Source organism: Sander vitreus, unplaced genomic scaffold (assembly GCF_031162955.1).
Source record: "Sander vitreus isolate 19-12246 unplaced genomic scaffold, sanVit1 ctg216_0, whole genome shotgun sequence".
Taxonomy (NCBI): domain Eukaryota; kingdom Metazoa; phylum Chordata; class Actinopteri; order Perciformes; family Percidae; genus Sander; species Sander vitreus.
This window is the reverse complement of record NW_027595408.1, coordinates 12,841-40,552: the sequence shown is the minus strand read 5'-3', so window position 1 is coordinate 40,552 and position 27,712 is coordinate 12,841. Positions and strand designations below refer to the sequence as shown.

General features: G+C 41.7%; 1 protein-coding gene across 1 annotated transcript in view; it reads left to right on the top strand.

Moving 5' to 3' along the window:
• LOC144513344 (contactin-associated protein-like 5) overlaps positions 1 to 27,712 on the top strand; it is a gene marked incomplete at its 3' end in the record, with an annotated part of 216,085 nt that overhangs the window by 183,631 nt on the left and 4,742 nt on the right. Inside the window, exon 20 of the mRNA XM_078244387.1 lies at positions 354 to 487. Within this exon, the coding sequence (XP_078100513.1) occupies positions 354 to 487 (134 nt within the window). The remainder of the gene's footprint in view (positions 1 to 353; positions 488 to 27,712) is intronic.

Sequence of the window (27,712 nt, the reverse complement as noted above, 5' to 3'; positions counted from 1 at the left end):
TAGCGTTTATAATGGTTACTGCAGTCCAAATTCCAAATACTGGAGAGAGTCGTCTCCCCCACCCCCTCCTCCACAGACTCGAAGTTCATGGAGGTTGCCAGGTTGAGACTGCAGCATCCAACAATGTTGCTAGAAGCAAGTCTCACTAAGCACGTAGGATGCTGGCTATATTGACAGTCATAAAAGCCTGTGCTCACACAGAGCTCTCTACCTGACTGACAGACAGACTTTCTTGCCTTGGATTTAATACAGTAAATACATTACATATTGCACCTTTAAACCATCCCAAACACCTAGATGCTGACTTCAAGTTCTGTTAAAGGGCCAGCTGCATCTTTTCATGCTGTCTGTAGGAAGTCTTCAGATCTGGTATCACCTGCAGACATACAGTAACCCAGACGTGTTCAGTCCTATCCTCAGCAGCCTGGCAGATGGACGACTCCACCAAATTAGAATCCACCGTGAGGGCAAATACCTCTATGTGCAGGTAAGCAATGAAAGTCATCCATGTAGATAAGCCCATCTCTCATTACTAGTCTTTGATATTTTTTATCGGATTTTATTTTTATTTATTATTTTTATTTTATTTTAAGACCATCGCACACTGAGCAGCGAGCGAGGCAGATGATGTTTTGCAAATTTTGAATCACTTCCTATGTGGACCCCACTATATGGAACTATGTGTCCACTATGTGAAACATGCATTATGTTCACAGGACCATAGCACATGAAGTAATTAGCCACACACTTTGGTGGGTCTTTCCATCCAAGTTTAAACAATCTGGAGGGAGTCCAACAGAAGCGATGCATAATCTTGAACTGAATGAGGTGCACCCTCACATCGCGTGACATAGTTTTGATATTCCTACAAATTCTGTCCCACTTCTCGTAATATTCAGATCCCTTTCCCATGTCTTCTTTGGGGCTGACCAGGCTCCATTCCCCAGGTTCTGAATAAGCATAGAATAATACCCAAAAGCCTCATGACCTTTCCCATATTTCATCACCTCATCTTATCTAACATCTTAACATCTAACATTTTGGTGGCTTCGGCGCTGAAGAACTGGATCCAAAAATCCCCACTAACAGATGGCGAAGTTGAGACCTAGGGATTCCAAATTGCTGTACCACATCCTCAAAGGATTTCAATATGCCGTCAAGATAAAAATGTGTAACAATTCCCTTTTCCAGCCAGTCCCTCCAAAAAAGGGAAGATCTACCAATACATAGTTTGGGATTTCGCCAAATACTTGATAAAGTAATGTAATGGGCAAATCTAAAGTCCACTACATTAAACCGACAGCAGAGGGAGCCAGAGCTGTTTGCTGCAGAGCCCTGTGAGAGAAACCCAATCATTGAGGTGGTTCACAAAACAATGATGATGACGGGATAAATGAAAAGCGAAGTTCACCCCAAACATCTGAGTTATCCACCTCTAACCAAAACAGGGCCTCTGCAGCTGCACCTGGCTCCCCAGGACGCCCGGAACCACACACACACACCCACATGCATTTAAAAAATGACTGGTCTCTGGAGGTGGGGAAGTGGACCCTGTTCATTGGGGACTCCAACCTTTTACGCAGTCCACCTTTCACAGACCCAAATATACAGACAGTTACCCTGGAGCTACCATTGGAGCTTTATAGTTGCTGATTATACTGATCAAGGAATTTTTCAAGAGACCGAGATGTTGCAATATAAGGTCTTTATTCAAACAAAATAGGTGAGTTTTCTCTGCAGAGAAAAACTGAATACATTCTAATAGCATGCAGTACTTTATACATTGAGAGGATAGACTCCTCAAAGTGTGTCATTTCAAGACATGTTTCATATTAGCTACCATTTCATCCTAAGGCCATTGACCTCTCTGTCCCTGGCGGCACACCTAGAAGTTAAAAGAACATTATACAAGGCCCATTCTGCTTCAATAGCAAGAAACACACACCACATCCTCCCGGGACAACAGTGTCATAATCCCACACTACATTCCCCAATGACATCATTTACATACCTGTAATAAACTTCTCCCCAAGGTTGGAACGACGGAAAGAATCACTACTGACTAAACTCAATGACACCATAACCTCCAAGTACACCTTTCTTTCAAAACTTAATCCATTACAGAGACAACATCCACTGGACGGCACAGACAGCCAAGATGTTCAAGTTCTGGAAACAATTAAACTGGTAACGGGGGTCAACTGTCATACCACCCCCCATCATTCCAATATCACTAACCTCTCCACCGTTTTTGCCCTCACACCGGCACAGCTGGAGATACTGGAAAAAGGTCTCACCTTAATTCCCACAACACAAATAGCACAATTAATCAATACAAATAACCAAACACTCATACATTGGCGCCCCTTTTCACACAGAACACCCAACATTAGTCAGGAACACAAACATATCAAAGTCGTTAGGTAATAACAAACACATAGGGCCGTATGTTAACGATCTAAGCGCACGGCGTGAAGCGCATGGCGCAGGTGTGTTTAGGACGTGTCCAAATCCATTGTTGCTAGTTTGACGGCTTAAAAAAGGGTCCGTCCGCCGGGTGCATGGTTCAAAAGGGTTGTACTTAGTGTTTTCAACAAATCTATGAATTATAGATTTGTTTTGGGTGTAAATGCAATAAACCAATCAGAGTGTCACCTCCCATTCCCTTTAAAAGCCAGGCGCGTTTTTACCTTGGCACATTGCTATTATGATGGCAGATTTGCACTGTAATATTTTTATTTGTAATCTTTTGCATGTTTGTGTGCTGCTGTGCTTCCCTGTGTGTGTGTAACAAGCATAGTGTGCGCGCTGTGCACAAGCCTAGGCGCATTTTACGAATTTGCTGTTAAAATAACAATGAAATGCTGCACTATTGACTTGCCAAGAATTCATGTGAACACACCTCCCTGTAAGACCAGCACACCCATGGGCGCAAAGATGTGGGCAGGTGCATTTGCTATTTAAACGACGTGGGCGCTGGACGGGAAATTGACAACTGCGTCAGTCTTAAACTAGCAAAGACACTTGCGTCGGGCTTTGTGCTGTCTGAAGTACAGACCCGGAACAGCAAACAGAGATGCGGATTTCTTGTCACGGAGACAAAAGCCCATTGAAGAGATCATGCGAGAGTGTACAGAGGAATGCCCTCAGGAAGCTATCGAATGCATCGGCAAAGCTCTGGAAAGGGATAAAACCCAAGATATTGATTGGATCTCTGCTGTCACATGTAACATTGATGCACTGCCAGAGGGGTGTAACGTCTCAGAGCCAATCTAGCCACTTGCAGTGGAAGACATCAGAGTTGCCCGGAGTGCAGACTTAGCCATTGACAGAGCTCTGGCTTTGAAAAGAACACACGCATTCTTGAAACATAAAGACAAGCTGGCAGAAAGCAAAGCAGTGAGACAACTTCTCCGAGAGTGGCCACATCTAAAGATTGATGGAGATGGCATCCTCAGAAGAGGGATCGCAGCAAGGAAACAGTTAGTTGTTGAGGCAGGAAATGGAACACTATGTTACCCAGGTGTGTTGCTGCATAAAAAGGAAAAAACCTAACAGAATAATCAGGACACCTATCCAAAGCATTGAGACCTCTGCACCGTTTGAGATGATATCCATTGACTACCTACACTTGGACAAGTGTAAAGGGGGTGAGGAGTATATACTTGTAGTTGTGGATCATTTTACCAAATACGCACAGGCCTACGCAACGAAAGACAAGTCTGGGAAGACCGCGGCCAGAAAACGCTTTGATGATTTTATTATGCGTTTTGGTTTCCCATCCAAGATACATCACGATCAGGGAAAAGAGTTTGAAAATACTCTCTTTCGCAAGCTACAAGACTACTGCGGTATTCACCACTCACGCACCTCCCCATATCACCCTCAAGCTAGAGTGCTTCAACAGAACGCTGCTGCGCATGTTGCGCACGCTTGAAGAGTCTCAGACGTCAAGATGGAAAGAACACCTAAACAAAGTGGTCCATGCCTATAACTCAACTGTGCACGAAGCAACGGGATTCTCTCCATTCTTCCTTCTCTTTGGTTGCGAGCCAACTTTACCAGTCAACCTAATGTTCCCCAAGAAAGGAGGGGAAAGGAACCAGTCACAGACTGGCTATGCAGAGAAGTGGAGAGAAGTCATGCAAGAAGCCTATGCTATTGCGATGCAAAACATGAAGAAAAGTACAAGGAGAGGACAGAAAAACTACAATCAGCGCACGTGCAGTTCTGTTCTGGAGCCAGGTGATCATGTCCTGGTGAGAAACCTCACGCCCAGAGGCGGTACTGGAAAACTGCGTAGTCACTGGGAAGACATGATACATTTTTGTCACTTGTCAAGGGAAGAAAAGGCCCTGATAGTCCAGTATACGTGATTGAACCATTGCAAGGAACAGGGAGAAGACGGGTGTTACATCGTAACCTACTTCTACCATGCCCTTATCTGGTTGAAGAGCCAGGAGGTCACAAGTGTTGTGAAGTGATACCGAGATGTGGAGAGCTAGGCAGCCCAGGCGTGTCTACACTTATGACCAGCTAGACCAGCCAACCTTTCAACAGCTGAAGACCTGCCATGTTGGTGTGAAGACGTCCACAGGAACTGCCTGTGACTCCTCTACCAGACCATCATTTGTGTATCCTTTTTATCATGGATAGATATAAAAGACACACAGACAATCTTATTTGTTAGTTTATATTTAATGCTTATCCATTACAAGTTACAGTTCATGGTAGTAGCTAACACATAATACAGAACAGGTAATCTGGACAGTTATTGGACAGTAGTAGGACAGTAGTTACAGGAACAATGGTTGAGTGTACACTTACGGTATAGATTACTAAATGCGTGGCTTTGGAATATGTGGACACATAAGTTTGGGTGTATATGGTATTTTCCTTGTCTTTTTGTGAAGATTGGGGGGCCCACCAATACTTCAAAGGATTATTCACCCTTTGATACTAATGGACTATGGACACTTAGTCTTGTATTGTTGCCATGAGAGACTTGCTCAAGAAAAAAAAAAAAAGAATACTAAGAGACAATATGTTATAACCACCCTAACCCGTAATGTATGATGTGTGCGAAAATACTTACCTGTTTACTTACCTTCCACCATGTGTTCCATTGTGGAGACATTGTTGATTAATATTGTGAAGATAGGAAAGAAAATGTTTAGACACATTTCTTTAATGGGGGAGGGTGTTGCGACCTAGAAGTATTATTTTATAATTTCATAATTTCCTAGAATAGGGAATATGCTTAGAAGTCTGTAGGTAAATCAATGTAATTTCATTGTAATTTCGTTTAAAAACATTTTGGATATTTTGATTTATGTTACTGAAAGGTGAATGTTTGGGTGCATCCCCTGTATAGGCGTGGGCCTCATGCCAAATAGAGAGGGTATTTTTTACAAATGGGTTTTTTGTCTGCTTCTTAAGTTTTTTTAAATGAGTAGAATACAAATATGACTGAAGAGGTAGACCTGATGATGTAGTACGTTTCGTAATAGTTAGCCACGCTGGAGGATCAGAAGCAGAGAAATAAAACATTGCTGTACGTAGCTGTGCTGCCCAGTAATACCATTGTAAATTAAGGACTTGAAGTCCACCGCCATCATAGGGAAGATACAATAGGGAGAGCCGTAGTCTTGGAAGTCTGTTGCTCCATATAAAATTTGAGAACGGGTATTGGAGTTTACAAAAGAAGGATTGTGAAAGTGGGAGAGGAATAGCTTGAAATAAATGGAGGAATTTGGGCAAAATTGACATTTTAAGAACATTAATGCGGCCTAATATGGAGATGGGCATAGGCATCCATCTATTCAGAGATTCAGTAACAGATTGTACTAAAGGATCATAATTAGAGGCGACAATATATTCAATATTGATCTCCAAGTATGTAAAACCCTTTTGAGAAGCTGAGAAAAGTGTATCTGTGGGTTTTGTCTCTCATTCTTATTAAAAAACAAAATGGTGGATTTGGAGTTATTAACCTTATAGATGATGCCAGATTGGACAAATAAATAATAATATCATCCGCAAAGAGTGAAATTATATGCTCTGTTTTTTCTATTTTCACCCCCAGGATTCTTGAATGTTGCCGGATGGCCATAGGCTAGTAGCTCAATAGCAAACAAAAATAAGAGAGGGGACAAGGGGCAGCCTTGTCGCGTGCCTCTGTGTAATCTAAATGGTTGGGATATCTGGTTGTTTGTCAATATCTCAGCTGTTGGATCTGTATATAGGAGCTTCAACCATTTGAGATAATTGTCGCCCAATCGAAATCTTGCCAGAACCTCCATCAGGTATTTCCATTCAATCCTGTCAAAGGACTTTTTGGCATCCGGCGACAGGATTGCATTATTGTAGCATCACGCTTTTCATATAATATATTTATAATAATCTGCGTATATTATGAAATGCTTGGCATCCTAGAACAAAACCATTCTGGTCATTGTGGATCAGGGATGGAACATACTTCTCTAACCTCCTTGCTAAGGCTTTACAGAGTATTTTTGTGTCGCGGCACATTAGGGATAGAGGACGATAAGATCCCTTTTCTGTAGGTGATTTGCCAGGCTTTGGGACCAGGGTAATGAGTGCAGTTCGTAGGGATGGGGGTAGGGTTCCTGACTCATATGCTTCCTCAAACATTTCTAGCAGAGGGGGAAGCAATTTATCTGGGAAGGGTTTATAGATTTCTATAGGGATCCCAGGGAAACCTGGGGTCTTTCCACTTTTCATATTATGCACAGCTTCTGACATTTCATCGACCGTTAAACGTTTGTCCAGTTTAGTCTTAACACGATCTGGCATAGTTGGAATGTCTAGTTTGTCCAAAAATTCAGCCTGTCGGCGGTCAGACCTACTCCTGCCCCTCGCGTCCGGTCGGCGGTCAGACCCACTCCTGCCCCTCGCGTCCTGTCGGCGGTCAGACCCACTCCTGCCCCTCGCGTCCTGTCGGCGGTCAGACCTACTCCTGCCCCTCGCGTCCTGCCGGCACCCCAGTCAACCTTTGTTCCCGTTGCCTGGCCACCTGACTCCAGTCCAGCTGACCCGCCGCCTGCTTCCAGTCCAGCTGACCCGTCGCCTGGCCCCAGCCTGGCCGACCCGTCGCCTGGCCCCAGCCTGGCCGACCCGTCGCCTGGCCCCAGTCCAGCTGACCCGATTCAGATTTTTAATAGTGCTGTGCATAGCGTGTAGATCATCCTCAGCCCTCCCAATTCTGTCTTTGGTTTCTGTTATCCTGTTAGCTTGGCTTTGTAATTCACTCTTGTCAGTCCAGCACATCTAAGAATTTATCTGACAAGTTCTTTTTCATCAAGCGTATGACGCTGAGGACCTCAGTGCCGAGCCCATCTGCTGTCACATCTTTAGCCTTCTCCTCTTCGCTAGCTGCAGACGTAGCAGTAGCTTGCGAAGTAGCTAGTGTTTTCGATGTTGCTGAGCTTTGTTGAGCTGTTTTCTGAGACTTCCCAACCATTGTATTGTCTGGTGTTCTATCGTTTCAAGTATATGTGATGTTTAAACTGTTTGCGGTCTCGTGAATAATTAGTTCAATAAGTTAGCTTCGGAGCCTCACCAAGACGCATCCCACTAGCACCATGCCATAACCGGAAGTCGGGACGGAATACATGTTGGACTAAGAGGTCTGCTGTCTCACTGGCAGTAGGTAATTTAGGTAATGCTATATAGTGAACAGATTTAGAGAATCTGTCCACAATGGTAAGTATAGTATCATTACCTTCAGACATAGGTAGGCCGGTGACAAAGTCCAACGCCACGTGGGACCAGGGGCGACTAGGGACTGGGAGAGGTTGCAGAAGTCCAGAGGGCGATTGGTGAGAGGCTTTACCCTGAGTACAAATTGAGCAAGCCGCCACATAGGCTCGGACAACCGCTTCCACCGAAGGCCACCAGAAGTGTCTCTTTAATATCGTCAATGTGCGGTGCATCCCAGGGGTGACGGGCAAAATGTGAAGTGTGGATCCACTGCAAAACCTAAGACCGCACAGACTTGGGAACGAAGAGCCGATTAGGTGGTCCCTCTCCAGGTCCAGGATCCGAGACTTGGGCCGTTTTCACTAGCGACTCAATTTCCCAATGGACCGTGGCCACAACACAGGAGGGAGGTAGGACTGCTTCAGGTTTGTTGGAATCCTCAAAGTCGGCGAACTGACGGGACAGAGCGTCGGGTTTAACATTCTGAGAAGAGTCGGTAAGTCAAATTAAAGTTAAACCTGCTGAAGAACAGGGCCCATCTGGCTTGACGAGAATTGAGTCTTTTGGTGGACTGGATGTAGGCCAGGTTCTTATGGTCAGTCCACACCACAAATGGTTGTTCAGCTCCATCTAGCCAATGCCGCCATTCCTTCAGCACCAGCTTCACCGTCAACAACTCCCGATTTCCCACGTCATAGTTTCTTTCTGCTGGTGACAGTTTCTTAGACAGAAAAGCACAGGGGTGGAGTTTCTGGTCTGATGGGGAGCGTTGGGAGAGGACAGCTCCCACCCCAGAGTCAGATACGTCCACATCCCCAACAAACTGCAAAGATGGGTCAGGATGAATCAACACAGGTGGGGAGGAAAACTGTAAACTGTAACCTTTCAATAGCCAGATTTGCCTCGGGGGACCAGTGGAAAGGAACTTTGGGGGACGTGAGTTTCGTAAGGGGGGGCAACCACACGACTAAAGTCTTTAATGAATCTGCGGTAAAAGTTAGCAAACCCCAGAAAGCGCTGTAACTGTTTACGAGTAGTGGGCGTGGGTCAGTCAGTAACCACCTTGATCTTCTCTGGGTCCGCAGACACCTGCCCACTCTCAATGATGAACCCCAGGAAGGGGACCGAACGCTGGTGGAAGTCACATTTCTCCGCTTTAACATAACGTTTATTTTCCAAAAGGCATTGGAGGACCTGACGGACGTGGGATAAATGCTCTTCAAGGGATTTAGAAAAAATGAGGATGTCGTTGAGATAAACAAAAACAAAGACAAAAAATCCCTCAACACGTCATTAACCATGGCCTGAAAAATCGCTGGGGCATTGGTGAGGCCAAACGGCATGACCAGGTATTCAAAATGGCCTAATGGGGTGTTGAAAGCGGTTTTCCATTCATCCCCCTGACGGATTCGAACAAGGTGATAGGCATTACGGAGGTCCAGTTTGGAGAAAACCGTGGCGCCCTGAAGGGGTTCGAAAGTGGAATTAATGAGCGGCAGGGTACTTATTTTTCACAGTTATGTTATTAAGACCATGAAAGTCAATGCATGGGCGTAATGTTTTATCTTTCTTTTCCACGAAAAAAAGCCCTGCCCCAACAGGGGATGATGAAGGGCGGATGATGCCTGCCGCCAGAGAGTCGCCAATGTACTTCTCCATTGCCTCCCTCTCTAGCCGGGACAGATTGTACAGCCGACTCGAAGGCAACGGGGCTCCCGGCAGCAGCTCAATGGAACAGTCGTACGGTCTTTGAGGGGGTAGCGACAACACTTAATTCTTACTGAAAACCTCCGAAAGGTCACGATAATTCTTGGGAACAGAGGATAAATCAGGAGGGGTCATGCAATGAATAGCATGATGCTGCCAATCAATTTGGGGGTTATGTAAAGTCAACCAGGGAAAACCGAGGATTAGAGGGGTGGTTGAGGCAGACATTACTTTAAAATTGATTGTTTCGCGATGGTTGCCAGACAGAATTAATGTAATGGGGATGGTTTGGTGAGTAATCTCCGCTAGGAGATTACCATCTATGGCGGTAACACGGAGAGGGGAAGATATCGGTTCAATGGGAAAGCCGGCTTGAGTGACGGTTGATGTCGAGGAAATTATCCTCCGCACCAGAGTCAATGAGAGCAGAGAGAGGCAGAGACAGATTCTTAAATTGAAGATGAGGATTTGTAATCAGGGGGCTGTGGGTTCAGTGTCAGAGTCCGGGCTCGCTAGTAGGCCCACGTTTACTAGTGAGCCTTGTCTTTTGGCTGGGAGGGGCAGTTTGCAATATAGTGAGAGGGGTCACCGCAGTATAGGCACTCACCTGCCTGTATACGGCGCTGCCGCTCCACAGGGGAAAGCCGAGCCCGGCCCAGCTGCATGGCCTCGTCCTCTACCCTCGAGGCGGGGGCTGGAGAGGTTGAGCGCAGCAACAGGGAGGTTGTGGTTCGGGAAGTTGAAGGAGTAGAAACCCGCCCAGTGGAGTGTGGCCGGCCGCCTCTCTCTCAACCTGTTATCTATTTTGATAGCAAGGGATACAAGACCATTAAGATCATTCAGTTCATCCCGAACCACTAGTTCATCTTTTACAGCTTCGTTCAAGCCGTTAAGAAATACTCCCTGTAGTGCCTCCTCATTCCACTTTGAGTCCGCTACCAGCGTCCAAAATCCAACCGAGTAGTCCGCAATGCTGTCCGCACCCTGCTTCAGGTTCAACAGTCGCTTAGAAGCACTCCCAGCATAGTCCGGATGATCGAAAACAGTTCTCAGTTTGGAGGAAAAAAATCATCAAAAGTTAATCCTGACCACAGTTGATTAGTACACACTGCTTCGGCCTAAGCCACTGCTCTGCCCCGAAGTAACCCCATGGCAAAATGTACCTTAGCTGACTCAGTAGTGAAGGACTGTGGCCTTTGTTGGAAGATCAGCCTGCATTGAAGGAGGAAGCCCCGGCATTTATGCAGTTCCCCAGCGAAGGGCTCAGGTGAGTTGATGGGAGGCTCGTGGTGATATGGAGCGGTCGCCATGTCTGGGGAAACAGGTGGTGAGGCGGAAGGAGTAGAGAGAGAAGGAGGATTGAGGACAGACAGGTTAGCCACTTGTGCAGTTAACTGGGAGACCTGATTGATTAGCTGCTGATTGTTTTCCAGAAGTGTGCGAATTAATTGGTCGTGTTGACCGAGTAACACTCCCTGAGAATGGATAGCCCGTTGTGCGCCATCCTCTTTAACAACCTGTGGTATCTCTTTAGGGTCCATGGCCAGATTGTTCTGCTAAGGCTGTAGTTTCGACCCAGAACAAAGACATACACGCAGGACACAGATAAACAGTTCAAGTATTTTAATAGGCGTAAATACTCAGAGGAGATGAACAGCTGAGACTGGGCTGGGAGGCTTTCAGTAACTGAACTGAAGCTCGAGGGAGACAGGAGTGGCAGATCCGGAAAAAATCCCTGAGTAGGATCCAGGTGAAGCTGGTGGTTAAGTCTGAGGGCAGTGAGGCAGGCAGCACGGTGAAGCACGACAGGTAGGAAGCAGGTAACCAGCAGAATCTGCACAGAGGAACTTAGGAGTTAGACAGAATACAACACACAAATGCTGCTACAAAACACGAGCAGGGATACTGAGCCAAGTTACCACGTAGGTGTATGTAACGATCTGGCGCTGAAAAGGTGAACAGCCCGGGTCTAAATACTGCAGGGGAGAATCATGGAATGTGCATCAGCTGTGCCGGTAACAGAGCAGGGATGAATGGCCACGCCTCTTGACCTAGTTCCTCTTGACACGCCCCTTGCCACTTGCAGGTGGAGACAAACAGCACAGACAGACACACAGGGGAAAAGGGAGATACAAACACGCAGGATGGGGAAAAAAGGCAGCTGACCCACAACAAATCAGGCTGCAGCAGAGAAGCTGTATACAGCTTTGCTATTATTGGTATTTTTAGCCCAATAACCGCTGTTTTAATCTACATCTATTCACCAGATCTCATCATGGTTTATATGTATTTCTTTTAATGTTATTATTTCGGTCTATTTCGGCCAGGGAAGCTGGACTGCTTTGTTGTTTACTGATATTTTTAAAACTATAACGCTACATCTATCAACATTTATTTAGATATTATCATGGTATTAATTTCTTTATTTTAATAATATTATTTCGGTCTTATTACCGGTGAACTATTACAGTATGCCTTAAGATAGAACAGTAGCCTACGATATGAGCCGAGCTGGACGCATTCAAAGCTGATATCCCACAATGCAATGTGGGCATTCATATCAGAGAATCGGACAGTGATCAGCGGGTCTTTAACGACAATATCGCTTCAATGTACATATTTAATCAGTGGTTTTGTCACCAGAAACAACACGTTGCTCAGCTTTGTTCCAGTAAGTTATGCACCGTAATAACGTTTAAAAAAATCTGCGAAATATTCCGGAAGTGACGTAGTAATTACCGCTCGGCGGATAGGAAAGATACAAATACATAATAACAGTAATAATAAAATACAGTTTCATGTATTTTTCTCATGTATTGTTTGCTCTGTTGGCTGGCGCGCGGCGGCAATCTGAAATGGAATGAGGCCCATTCCATGCAGACAGCAGAAAAACAGGAGTCGAACATGTCCTCCCACCCTCCCCGGAAGAACTACAAGTACACTAGCTTTGTAACAGGTTATGGGGCGCGTCTATATTTTAAATGATTAACGATTCATTTTTCAATTAATCTAACGATTCATTTTTCGATTAATCTAACAATTCATTTTTCAATTAGCGATTATTTTCCCATTGCTCAGTTAACAATTTACACAAAACAAAGGTTCAAATCTCTATTTATTAAAACCTGAAGCCAGATGTAGGCTATCAATCCAACCACAAAATAAAGTCACTTTCAGGAGGAATACAAAAATAAAAACTTAAAGTAAACAGAGCAAGGACAAAAAGAGTAGCCTGTATTTGCGTTTTTTAACAGTAGGTAAAATAATGAATAAGCTCTTGTTTAACATCCAAGCTCTTCTCCCTTTAATTTAACTTTAAAGGTCCCATGGCATGAAAATTTCACTTTATGAGGTTTTTTAACATTAATATTAGTTCCCCCAGCCTGTTGATGGTCCCCAATTAGTTTAAAATGGTGATAGGTATCCTGCTCTGCCTTTTTGAGAAAAAGTAAGCTCAGATGAGCCATTAAGGAATCTGCTTGTTATGTCGTCATATCGAGCAAGGTTACCTCCCCTTTCTCTGCTTTGCCCGTCGAATTTCCAGGGTAGAGAGAGAGCCACTGTACCGTACGCGCGCCATTGTTTTTCATCGAGAGACATCATGGCTAGCAAACGAGGGAAGCATAACATTTGCTCAGTGTTTGGATGTTCAGAAGAACCCAAACATGTTTTTTTCTGTTCCATCATCTGAGCCTGTGCAGAGCCAGTGGGTTCATTTTATTTTATCTGTAAATACGACGACAGAAATCCCCAAAGTTTTCTTAGTGTGCGAAAAACATTTCACCGACGACAGTTTCCTCAACTTGGGCCAATACAAAGCTGGCCTTGCTGATCGTCTGAGGTTAAAGCCTGGTGACACCAACTCTTTGTGGCTCAGCTACAAACCTCGGACAGGTAAGTCAACTAGCTAACGCCATATCTTTTTGCTTCACTGCATATGGTTACCTAGGTTGTTAGACTTAGAACGTGGCTGTAACATTAGCTAGCTCTGCAGCTAGCAGCCCAGTTACTGACGCTAATGTAAAGCTGGATAGCATCAAGTATGTGTGTGAATCAGGGCTGCAGTACTAGAGTCCGGTCTTGGAGAAACACAGCTTGGACGGGGATGTTTGGCTTTTCACAAGTTTAGACAGCTAGCTAACGCTAGCTTTGGTAACGTTAGCACAACAGCGTTAGCCTAGCCTGCTAGGTAGCTAAATATTACGAATGCTTTCGGAGTTTCCTAGCTATATCTGCGTCTACGTTGTCAACATAAGACCTGGGTTGAAATGGGTGGGTTTTTGTTACGTTATACCCACAGATAACTGGCTATAGTTAGCCTGTACGTATGCTAGCGGACATTAGCTAACTTTGCAAAGCCAGCCAGCAACTGTGGCAGTAGAATTTCGACGAGCTAACCATGACATTATTGTCGCCCACAATCAATCTCTGCTGCTAAAAGCATTTAACCTACAGTAATATTTGAAATGGAGACACACATATTGTGCCTTTTCACGGAGATCCAGGCCATTATTTTAAGGCATTGCTAAACCAACCATAGGGGTACACTCTGTGATACTGGTCACTTCTTTTATACGGTACATCTGGAGTGAAGCTATATTGTCATTTAGTTGCTCAAATGCTGTGTACTAGTACCTAGCAGTGGTAATAGTAGTGGATTGGTGTTTGTATCAGTTGTAACACTGCTATTATGAGGTTTTCTTTAGATCATTAGATTATATGATATCAAGGGGAATGTATATACATACAAATCGTGGATGTTGTGACACTGTTTTTGCTTTTAGATCAACAAATAACACAAAATTATTGTCTTGATACTGTCATGCATAAGATTATTTTTTCTGTCCTGGACTCGGTCTTTACTCTGACCCGAACCTTTTTGGACTCGTTCTTGTCTTGGACTCAACAAAGTTGGTCTTGACAACAGCCGTGGTGTGAATACACACTGTAATGTGTGTGTTGTTCACGTCTTTATAATTTGGATAACCGTTCTGCTTTTGGTGTTATGGCTCGTGCAATATCTGCCTATGCCATCTTTTAAATTGAGTGTGCACCTCTGCAAATATATACAAAGTAATAAATTGGGTGCTAATTTGACCTTGTTGTCTGTACACAGACCAGCACATCAACTGCTTTTATTAAGCTGCCTTTCTCAAGGGATGTTGCCTGCCAGACAGACCACCTGCAAACACGTACTATAGGCACACAGCTAGCCTTGAAGACTCTGCAGCCCCACTTTAGAAGTGAAGATATGTACTTGCCACCTTCAGTACATTTACTTTTCATGTACTCAGTAAGTATTCTGGCATTTGTCAATGCTTTGATTATGTGTTGTTTCATTGGACTTGCCTTTTTAAATTTTGGCCGTAGGTATCCAGGCAAGTGTCTCCTGCAGAGATTTTGGTGTGGGGCCCTGAAATGCAGACCCTTTGTGTCTGTCATCGACACCTATAAAGAGACCACCCAAAAGACCTCGTCTAGACTAAAGCATCAACAACCACATATACTGGACTGCAGCCGGCTCAACCTCTGGCCCAGAGAGAATCGCAAAGTGGACCGCGATCCTGAACCATGTTCGAGATGTCCACACACACCAGGATCCTCTTTACCCTGAGTGCGAATATGTGATCCGCAAGACAACTGACAAGAGTAAGTGGCTCCAAGCACGTATTTCATCAATATAACAGGCTAAATGTAAAAACAGTAAACAGACAACTACACACACTGTAATTATTTAGTCATTTTCAGAAATTTACCAGAGATCATTGTTGTAATATTCTGTACTGTATTTTTTTCTAATATATTGTCTTATTGTCTGCAGCAACTCCAGCTTTCTACAAGTTGGAGAAGTTGCTGACCAACAAAACAACGATGAAGGATGTTGCAAAACTGAGCCCCCACTACTAAACTTCATCATTGGAGGCTTTCTATGCCATCATCCTTCGTTTTGCACCAACGAATGTTGTCTTTCCCTTTACTGGAATGCTGTGCAGGTGAAAGAGTTAGTTGACTCAATAATTTTGATAATTGTAGCCTAAAATATCTGTTGTTATTAACAAGTTTTGTAATGTACTTCCAGACTCTATCTGGCTGCTATGCATTACAATGAAAATGCGGACCGCCCACAGGCCAAAACACAGGAAGGTGAACCTCTCTTCAAAATCTACTTTCCAAAGGCTAGGAAGGGAGAGTGCAGAGCTAAACCACAAAAGACACGCCGACCTTTGGTAAGGGTTCAATTCAATTCAAAAAACACATATTTTCGAATTCTAACATTTATTTCTCTTAATGAAAAGACAATTAAATACACAAACAATTAAAAACAGAAATATGTTTGTGCTTTTGTTTTATGATACAGGTTATGTTGCTGACATGATGGACCTCATTTTTGAGGAAGTCTTTGTCAACCCTACGCCATACACCGCTGCGCTGTTGGCCATCCCTGTCCCAGAGGACCTATCGGGGCAGTATGAGAAGCCGGACAAGGAGGAGGTCATTGCCAGCTTTGTGTCAAGGTTCAAACGGGGGGCAGTTTAAACCCTATGTAGTGGCCTTCCTCATCAGGAAACTCTGAGCGGATGCGCAGGACCACGTGAGCTGGAATAACGACCCGGATTCTGCGTCCCAGGAGGCCCCAGCACCAGCTCACAAAGGAACGATAGGAGAGATACCTCTAGCGACTGAACAATTGGTCCTGTTATTTAGTTTTACATAGATTTTTTATTTTGGTTGTGTTATTGTTATGTAAATATTCCTATGTTCCTATGGATCATTTTCAATGCATGTTTTGTAAAAATAATTTCTTTTCCTCTGATGTAAATAAATCTGGACACTGTCTACACTATTGGATGAAAATTAAGCACACGTCTTGAGTCAAGACTCAAGACAAGACTCCATTTTTTATTTTAACTTCTGTAACAAAGCACAACTTACTGGTGTATTCCTCTCAATTGTAGAGGGCCATAGTCAGCTCTGTATATTTGGCCTGCATTCTGCAGAGAGTAGACATTCAAGCAGACAGGCTCAAATCCAGGATGGTCAACCATACATGTGAGCTGTTCTTCGACCTCCCGTAGTCTTCTAGTAACCTAATTATAAATGGTAAGTGTCATTTTTAAGCACAATTAGTTGTCACGTGAATAGACAAAGTAGTTTACAATTTAGTGGTGACAATGCTACCTGAGGTGTCTTCAAGCAGCAAATATTCTCAGCTTCTGTGGGCATGGTAACACATTTTCCACAACGGCACCTATACAAAAAGGTAGATGTAATAATGGCAGAGGTATGACTAACTAATAGTGGCGCTGGTTTGTGTCTATAGCTGATATTATATATAGGAAACATTTCCGGGGTAAATCATGGGTTATGTGTAACATTACTACAATATACAGTACATGGCCTAATTACAAAATGAGCCACAGTGCAGTATTCTCTAAAATACAAACATTACTGATATGACTGATATAAATGCTAATACAGCTTTTTACAGCAACATGAAAAGCCAACAATGTAGGCTAGCGTTAGCTACATGATAATAACTGTAACAGCATACATAAACAAACCAACTAAAGTACTGTATCCAGACACTATATTTTAAACTAACCATTCAGAGACCTGTTGTTGTAGCCGCAGAGTTGCAACTTCTTCAGGTGCTTCTCTCTCCGGACCAGATTTTGGGTCAAACTGGAAAGCTTCAACGACTGCGAGTCTACAAGCCATTGCGATACATCCACTGTAAACATTAGTGCATGGTGCCATGGCCGCAAGTTGGTCAAGGTCACACCCCCACCCTCCACCTTGCCCTGCCAATCTCCTCCTCATTAGCATTTACAACTACAGACACAGAAATGGCACATCCTGAAGAAAGCTCATTGAGGGAATGAAACTAGTGGCTGTAATTCTGCATCAAGGCTGAATCTGGGGAAAGAGACTTCAGATACTGTATCAGTGGATCACTGAGGCCTATATAAAAGCACCCTAAGACCACCATGTCATAGGACCTTTAATTATTTGTATCGAAAGGCTGGTTAAGCACTGTAGGGAGGAGAAGTTGGACAGTTTTTTTTGTCTCATTCCAGTGATTGACACATCTGGGTGATGGCGTTGGATATGCGTTGGCATGTTACAGACTGATCTCACTAAGTGGCCTATGTATGACACGTCAATTTGTATGCCATTTTTGCATTTTATCAAGATGCATAATCATTTTTTTTGCAGTTTATCAACGCCGTTTGGCATCCATTGACCTACGTTACATGTGAATTATCGCCGTAGCGAGTAGTATGAAAGGATGAAGGTTGGTTGGGTGGCGGACGGGTAAAACACACACACTTTCACCCAGGAGAGCTAGGATTGCGTCCTGCATGTGGCATTTATCAACTGTTTTTTTTTATTTATTTTTTTTAATAAAGCCTTCCCCAATGTTCTTTTCCTAAACCCAACCGTTTATTGTTTTCCTAAGCGTGTGACGTTAGTCACCGTCGTGTTTTTGTCGTTATTGAGTGTGACTAAAGCCTTTCCCAATGATCTTTCCCTAAAGCCAACTTTTCTTTAAATATTTTTGGTCACACGCGTGTGACGTTCTCGCAATAACACGGCACGTTCTCGCGATAACAAGCCACGTGGCATGTATGTTTACATCCGCTGTATACAGCGCAGACATACACGTGGATAGCTCAAAATGCGTACAGAAAACACGCCATTTGGCTTTAGGAAAGTCACTCACTGGACTGTCAACCTGACAAAAAACTGCATGTAGACGGAGGAGCTCGGCTAGCTTCAGAGCTAAGGCGGGGCTATAGATTATGTGTCCCTAGAATCCGTGTAACTAACAGTAGTTACGCATTACATTAGTTGCGCATTACATTAATTAATTTGCATGCAAGTTTTATTTATTTATTTTATTTAGTGACATGTCGACGCAAATTATTTGTGTCGACGCATTTACGTAACCAATGACGTCGACAAATCGTCCCAGCCCTAATGGAGACCACTTTGCAGGGATATTTGCCTTGAGTTCAAATGCTTCACACATAACACTTGACATATTGTTTTATCATACTTACAATAAAAAAACAACATAAACAAAGTGATATGTAGCCAGACTGAAGCACATCACACAGCCACAATCTACTGCTCATCAGTGACAACAGCAACACACAACCCTACATGCATTATGTCATGAAGCTCTTGTAAAACCCCTGCAGCCTCAAGCAACATTATTTAAGGTTTTAATTGAGGTAGGTACAAATTAGGCCTATAGTTTAGAAATATTTAGTTTACATTGGGGTACCCTATTTCTTGTATACTGTAGCCCACCACTGGTTTTACTGTAATGGATTATCTAAATTACAGGCACTTTGATTATTTCTATTCATGTAGGTGTATAGCATGTTATTCTTGAACTTAAGTTTGATTTCCATACCTGTACACAAATCGCATCCAGTTGAAAAGGGACATCTTGGATTGGCTAAATATTGACTGGTGTCGGATGGATTTTCTGACAATGGCTCTGTGTTTGGCCCACAGTTGACATACCCTATGGAACACGCCACAACTTGAGATCCAATGGAATTCAAAGATATACCATAATTGTTATGATCTCTGTTTAAATTGTTTTGCTTCAATGCAAGACCATTTTTTTAAGAATAAAACATGTTTAAGTAGGAGACTTGAGATTGCACAAATGGCAAACAACATTTGTATTTTCATTGTTTTTTAAAAAAGTCAGTGCTTCCTAAAGCATGGACTGGGACCCTCGGGGTCCTTCATGGGGGTAACAAGTAAAATGAAGAATGCTTTTATTATTATTATATTCACCCAAATGTTACCACTGAAGTATGCCAGAGTTATATAGTCTTGTAACGTTATCTTTGCCATTTTTCGATTTACAACATTTTTGCGCCAAATCAAATGTCTTATGGTTACTATTCATCTTGTAGTTAGTTGACTTGGTTCCAGGCTTAAAACTATTTATATAGGCTAAGGATTTACTGAAACCTTAATGGAATAAATTAAATAGGGAAAATCACTTACGGAGCTGTTTAGAAAAGTAAAGAAAAGAAAAGAAAAGAAATGTAATAGATACCTAGCTAAGTAAACAGTAAAACAAGCTATATATATAGTAGGCCTAGCCTAAAAAGAAGAAAACTACAAAAAAAAATATATATATATATTAATTCTTAAGTAATATAGACCTTTAGGCCATATATGCCCATATTAGTTACCTACCATTCATAGAGGTCTCCACGACTGCAGTGCTTCATCTTCATTTTGTGGTGGCAAATGTTGCATTCCATCTTCTGTTTCAGAAGGTTTCTTTTCTTTAGCCATTTTATTAGTTCCTTGTGGTGTTTTCTTTTCAATCGGCTACCTTCAATTAACTCCCTTAGTTAACTTGCTAAACCAGGCATTTTCCATTAAATGGGCTACACACGGAGAAGTTATTTAGACCAGACCTGTTGGAGCCAAAAGTGTGCCTAAATGCCCACAGCCCGCCCGCCACCGGTCCGCGAGTTCGTTCCCTAAGCTGGAACCTGCCCCTACTCTGCCTCTGATTGGCTCTAACCCTACCCAACCATTTCATTCCTCATGCATATCCGACTCTGAACATACCGCACCTAACAAACCGAAGGTAACAACTACTAGCCAATCAGGCAGAGTAGGGCGGGTCTAAGCATAACCAGGGAGCGTTATAATATTGCTGAAATCAGAGAAGTTTTCGAACCTGACATGGTGAAATTATAAATATTAGCTAGCACAGAGTATCTGTGCTAGCTAATATTTCTAATTTCACCATGTCGGGAAAGAAAAGACATTTTACAAGATCTGGCAAAGGATTCAAAATGGATAACAAATTAGGGACACCAACGCCATCGGCGTCGACGAAAGAAATGGTAGCACCTGACGTTACCATTAGCAGCATGGATGATGCTAATATTGGTGAAGGTGCACGTGGACAGCAAAACATGGAGGACACCGCCGTTAGCAAAAACATTAATGCCAAAGTTACCAGCGACGAGGATTACCCCGCAAACAAGAAGCGTCAAGGTTTTGAGAGGGATAAATTCAGTATTTTATTTGATACCAGCGATGACACAGACTGTGAAGAGCAATCTCTGAGTACAGGTAAGTTTGGTAACGTTAACCTGTTGGCATCTAGCCTACTGAGGTTAGCTACTTTAATTTTAGATAGCCCTGGCTGCTCACTAAGATTTCTAAACAGTAACGTTATGGAAAAGTTTAGAATTTGATTTTAGTAATTTACAGGTCTGGATAGCATTTAACAATATTTGTGCTTCCAGGCTATTTCCCATATTCTGGGATCATATAGCTAACGTTAAGCACAGTTCATGGCAAGTTAGATAGTTCTGCTAAATTTCCATCTGTAACGTTACTACTTAGAGAGTGCGCAGGGCAAGGCAAGAAGCGCATGCGACCTAACACACACTCCTACGCAGAGCTGGCTCCATGCCTGTTTGTCACAGTTCTGCTCCAATAACTTATACCTGTACCAAATCCAGACATCCAAAACTAAATAAGTGTGAAAGAAATTTGGCAAATATTGTTAGTTTTCATATATACATAGCATCATAGCATGTGTGGTCTAGACCTCCTCTATCTGTAAAGTGTCCTGAGATAACTCCTGTTATGATTTGATACTATAAATAAAATTTAATTGAATCACAAATAACCAAATACCAAATATTGAGATTGTCTGAGTTATGCAGTGATGCAGTTTTACAATTAAACAGACTGTGTTTTCTGAAAGCATAAATGTATGTCTGCGTAATCGTGTAGACTGGTCACAATAAGTCAATGCTATTTTTCTGAGGGCAGACTATTGTACTCAGATGTCAAATATGGTCTAAAATAATCTACTGAGAGGTTTCAAATTCCTGAATTTTTCAGTGGAAATCGTGTTAGAACATTCGTAATCACACAGAGCTGGTTTAAAATCACCAGGTTCGCTATTAACCAGCAGTTCACATAAAGAGGACATGTATTTAATGTTTATGATTTTAGATGCAAGTTTATTTCTCTTATTTCCAGCCATCGATATGTCTCCAACAGCATCAGTGCTGCTCCAAAAGGCAAAGATAAAAGAAGGCTTGCTGAAAAGACAAGTCAAGCAGTTGAAAAAGGACATGGACTCCCTTCAACAATTAGCAGGTGTTTTTCTTCCTATGCTGCATATTATATTTTGCTGTTGTGCACGCTAACTAGATTATATTTTTTGAAGTATTAAACTTTGGAAGCATTTGGCAGACTAAATTAAAATACACATAATCTCACAACAGCATTGTCACTTTCCTCCAAAACGCAATTTGCACTACTAGAATGGGCCTTTTGTAGTTAAACCGTGATTGAATTTTTTTGAAAGTGTGGGTACGCTATTTGATGTAAATATTAACACTATTATTTTATTGATACTATCTTCTATTGTTTTAGCCAAGAACACTGCTGTAGGGACGGAGTCTAACCAAACTACATTGTCATCTGCATCCTCCTCTTCATCTGACTCCGCCTCTTCATCTGCCTCCTCCTCCTCATCTTCGGAGAACAACGGCATAAAAAGAAGCATCTTAAAAAGCACACAAAAAAGAGATACATCCAAAAGGACGAAAAGAAAAGAAGACAAAAGAAGAAGCTGGCAAAAGGAAGGACATCACTTGGCAAAAGAGGTGAATTAAAGTCCTATTATATAGAAATCTGAAACATTTCTACTTAGGTTTGAATTTTAGATTGGAATGCAAACCATTTCATGACCAAAGTGGTTTTACTCATCACAAATATAAAATTTAAAGGAAAGTTCACCAAAAGCACTTTTTACTCTTTCCCGGAGTGCTATTGATCCATCCAGATTGTATCAGTGTGATTTGGTGAGGTTTGGAGATATCAACCATAGAGGAATGACATTGGGTTTGTTAAAAAAATATATTGGAAAAACTCAACAGCAATGTTTCTTTCCAGAAATTATGACATGGTTACACAGGATAAACTTCAGATCTGGTTGTGAGCAGTTTTATTTGGAACTATTTTCCAACAAAGTACCGTGCCATAATAGTTTTCCATTAAACTGTTCACAACGAGGTCTATGGATTATTGTTATTATGTCATGCTTTCTGAAAAAGGTGTGGACATTTAAAATGTTATTCCTGGTGCATTGAGCAACATTGTATTAAAGCTGATATCTCCAAACCTCTGAAAATCCCACCGAAACTATGCTGGCTCAACAGATGTACCTTGCTAGGTTAAAGCCTGACATCTGGCATGTCTCTCACGTGCCAAATGTCCCTCCCCCACCACTGCTACATCCAGGATAAAACAGTATAGCCAGACCTCACTAGAGTGCTGAAACTGCGCTGTGGAGATAGGTCTGGCAATGCGAGAGTACACCAAAATTATCTGGATGGATATATAGCACTCTGGGTAAAAGGAGCTTTATTTTTTTTAATATTTTGAGTAAGCTTCCCCTTGAAGCACATCATTTCACCTAAATTACACCCAAAAAAAGCCTAACCAGGAGATTTTTTTTTTTTTTACTTTAAAAGTGAACCACAAATACTTAAGATGGTTAAAGACATCAGTCACATCTGTGGAAGGAGAATTGTATATGGCAAAGTATTAGTTGTGCCATTATTTAGGTTTTATAGTTTAATCCTATCAAATTTCTACAGGGTTAACTGTTTTTGTTTCGTCTCATAGGGATACATGCCCCTATTATGCTGTATGCATATTTTAAGTAGTTGTCAAATGATTGACAAGTTTATCTTTATGAACTTTTCTCTACTTTTGCAGCCAGTAGCCCAATAGAGATCATCATCAGATACAAGAGGGTGTTGAGGGCATACAACCATGGCATGAAATTGGGAGAAGCGTGTGCACATGCTGGAGTGACAGAGCTGACAGTGAGGTCTAAAGCGGCGATTCCAGAGCTTGCCATATCTTGCCCACATAAGTTTGAAGAACTAATGGCAGGATACAACAAAAGACATAAGATAGCTTGACTTCCTCAGCAGATGTGAAGAAATGATTAACAACGATCCACAAGTAAGGGCCAATATAGCTAAAAATAAAGCGGTGGGTAAGCTCATACCCTACAATAAGAGGGAGCAGAAGTAATCGGTTGGGCAGCTGACTGGAGTGATGTTGAAATTGTAATGTTCAGAAAGGACTATGCAATGTAAAGGTTTGAGCATGTCCATTTATTGTTCATGTATGGTCATTGTTCTTTTCAAATTGTAGACCACACCGTAGAATTGGAGGTGCACCAATACCACTTTTTTTCAACACAAGCATGGAAAACTTACGAATCGCACTTTACTTGATGTTTAAAATTTTTTAAGTTCCAGTAAGTAACTTTGATTATATTTTTTGATATATTTGCTGAAATTTACCCTAGTCACTTTATCCTGACAGCAGAAAATGAGGCCGATAATCTGTGAAGAAATCCTATTTCACATTCTCCCCCTAGTGCTCCTAATGGCATAGCAAGTTTCCACCGGGCCCGAAGAAAAGAACCAATTGCAGCTGAGTCTCAACGCAGTGTCAATGAGAGCTCATGAACTGCGATCAAACTGTCAAACTAGGCAGTGCTGATCAAATTTGAATCAATGGTTTCCATTAGTGTATAGCCTATTTCTTGTCTCTTATTTTTTCAGAAACATATTGTAGTGGTGACTTTCTCCTTTTAAAGCTAAACAGTACTTTAAAATATGTTTCTGAAAACATTTGAGGCAAGCAATAGGCAATACAGTAACAGGATCTTGATTCATAATTGATTAGTGATGCCTAGTTTGACAGTTTGAGAATCACAAGCTCTCATTGACACTGTTAGACACCTCAGCTCTGATTGGTTGTTTTTATGCCATTAGGAGCACCAGAAGGAGGCAGAGGAACATGATTTTTTCTTAGCTCATCTGTCTAATGTGCTAGTGTCGGGATATACGGTAGTGACAGTTTATGCAAATATGATATTTTTTATAAGTTATCCAATGGATCTTGAACAGTTACTTTATTCTGTGTGGCAATTTTTATACTGTTACATTTTGAAGTACAGTATCAGGACAGCCCTTTTTACTGGTACTGGGCTGATAACCAATGCTGGTCCTTGTACTTGTTTGTAAAATTCTACATGTCATTTTGTAATAAAGGTTTTATTAGTAATCTGTTGTGTTTTTTAATATCCAATCTTTTTTATATCCCACCCTGACTTGCAGGTGCATTTTTCATTAATGTGTTTGAACTTATCTATATATCTATCTCTTTTTTTGTATATAATTTAATGAAGGGCAAAACATTTCTCATTGCTTTACCAAGCACTTACTAACCAATAACTATGAAAAACTTACCTGTTACTTACTTAGTCACAACTTTACAATAGCATCCAGATAATGTTTATAGATGGTTTACAAAGTATTTATTAACTATTTAACAAGGTATTATAGTAATCTGTTGCAACTTTATAATAACCATCCAGATAATGTTTATAGACAGTTTTGCAAACCAACTAGTAACCCTCAACAAAGTGTTAGGAATATCTGGTCCGTCTATGTAATGTTTATAGATGTTTTAAAAATGGTTTCTTAAAGGTTTACAAACATTTTTTAATCATTACCCGATACCTAATATATTATATGACGGATATAATGTGTGTTACAATAAACTGTTAATTTACAGCACTACTAATAATTAGTAAACATTATTTATTATAATTTCATTGTTTGTTAACAGTTAAATGACAATTAACTAAAGATTAATTAACTATCAATTTACCATCTATTAATGATGGTTATTATAAAGTGTTACACGTTATGGTTTTAAAAATATCAATAAACAAAGTAATCTAGTTTCCCTGGCCGAAATAGACCTCAACCCCATTGAACACTTGTGGGATCAGCTTGGGCGTGGGTGGGACGTCTCCAGTGGTACAACTGAGTGTCCCACCTCAGCAGTCCCTGTCCATTTCCCGACCATTTTCCTGACTATTCTGCGCTCTGCAGCCACGAGAGAAATGGCCCTCCCGGCCACATTTGAAGCAGTGCTGACAGTTTTCCCCTTTCTGTTCCTCTTGACACTTGTTGCAGCCTCTGTCACAGTGTCTCTGCCTTGATTGGGGAGCACTGGCTTCAATTGCAGCAAGAAACTTCTGTTTCATTTTGGTTCTGAGCTCTTCCGTTATTTGCTGGGAATTTGGATTCTCCATTTTGGTCTCCTTTCCTTTCACTGTTTTGACTGCTACAGCAGTGCCAGGCTATTTAGGTGACTGGGAAGCCTGAGCAGATGAGAGGTCATACTGAATTTCAGTGTGAAGCTCCTGCACACGTGGGGCTTTCTTTGGGCCCACGTGGGCCTCTTTCTTTTTTCCTGCCTTTCATCTTCCAGCTTTGCGGCCTCATTTACCTGCTCAATCAGTTCCTCATCCGACGTTCTGACATCACTGACGCAGGGCAAGATCTGAAACTTCACAGAGTCACTCAGCAAAGCAGTTTCAATTGAGCGGAGGAATTTCCGTTGAATGGTGTCCTTGCTATACTGTTCATCAGAATCTTCATTTGTGGCCTTCCATAACAGCTTATCCTTTAGCTCAGGAAGATGAAATTTTTCCCTAGGCTCTTGTGATATGTTGATCAGTTGGTGATAGAGGTCTTATAATGGCTCTTTAAGATGGTAAACATTGTGTTAAGTGTGAGCCCATGCTTGATTTCCAATATATCTCTCAATGACAGGCCTTAGTTGATGGCTGTGATCACAGCCTCAATTATCTCTTGTCTCTGAATTTCCTTTTTCTAGCCCCACTTCCATTTGTTGGATCAGACTAAGCTAGAACAATTTGTCCTTCTGCACACCCTCTCCAATATACAAAGATCTTAAATTCTCTTCTCAGTGTGACCTCTGGTAGTCCTGAAGACTGCTCCAGTCTACTTTGAAAAGAGTACTTTTGTTTTATCTAGATGTGTATCTTGATTACGTCAATCTGGTATTGTGAGCACAATAATACCGTTGTGTTAGCTTGCGGCTAGCGTACTTTTATGCTAATGTTACTGAACATCTTAGAAAATATAAACGTCAATATAAAGTTAACACACCCACATACATATCTCTCTCTCTATATATATATACATATATATATACATATATATACACACATATATATACATATATATATATATATACACACATATATATACATATATATATATACACACATATATATATACATATATATATATATATATATATATATATATATATATATATATTTATACCAGTCTACTCACACGTTTTTGAACACACACATGAATGGATGACTCTAACCCTAGTACAATTTACAGTATCTACGACGCATTCCTCTCGGCCACTTTCACCACTAACTCCAAAACGAAACCTAACAGTCTAGTCAGCATGTTTTTCTGCAAACCCAAATAAAGGCAGATCCCTGCCATCACACAAATGGTGAGGCTTTTGTCTCAGTCACACATAACACACAACTTGTCTCTTTTAACAGCATTGCGCACATTGCAGCAGCTTCGTTGAATTGACAGCAAAGCTTCAGCCATCCGATTTGTAACGTTAGAACTGGGCAATCGGCCGAATCTTGGTCCATTTAGACCGATGCAGGGTGTATCTGTGTATCGATGTAACTGTATCTGTGCTAATACAACCGGATACCGATTCGTATCTGTGAATCTTTACACCCCTAAAAAGTAGTGTTACAGTTAATGTTTTTTTAGACCTTGTGAGCTTAAGACCTTGTGACTTTTAAAGGCAATGAATGCTTGTATTACCACAATGGTTTCAAAGGCCACATTTGTAAAAACAAAAAAGGGAACATTATCTATTTTCACAATAGCCATCAAGGTGTTAAGACTTGACCCTTTTGAGGTGGATCTCATCAACTCGGTAGGAGGAGCACATTAAAGGGGAATATATAGCATTTTCATACTTGTATTTTCTGTTTGTACTAGGACATGTTTATATGCTTTAATGTTCAAAATACACTTTACCATTATCATACTGTCCATGGTTGCTGCACCTGTATTCACCCTTTGTATGAGACGCTCTGCTGGAGCGCCTGTCTCTTTAAGCCCCCCCTCCCTAGAAAGCCCAGTCTGCTCTGATTGGCCAGCGTAATTTGGAAATAAATCTTAAACAGAAGGAGAGAAGTTGTAGTGACTTTTTATCTGAATTTGGAGTGACTTTTTACCTTCTCCTCAACAAATGAACACGCTGACAGTTTCCTGGAATCTCCACTGAGCTCCAGTTTTTCTTCACTAGTAGC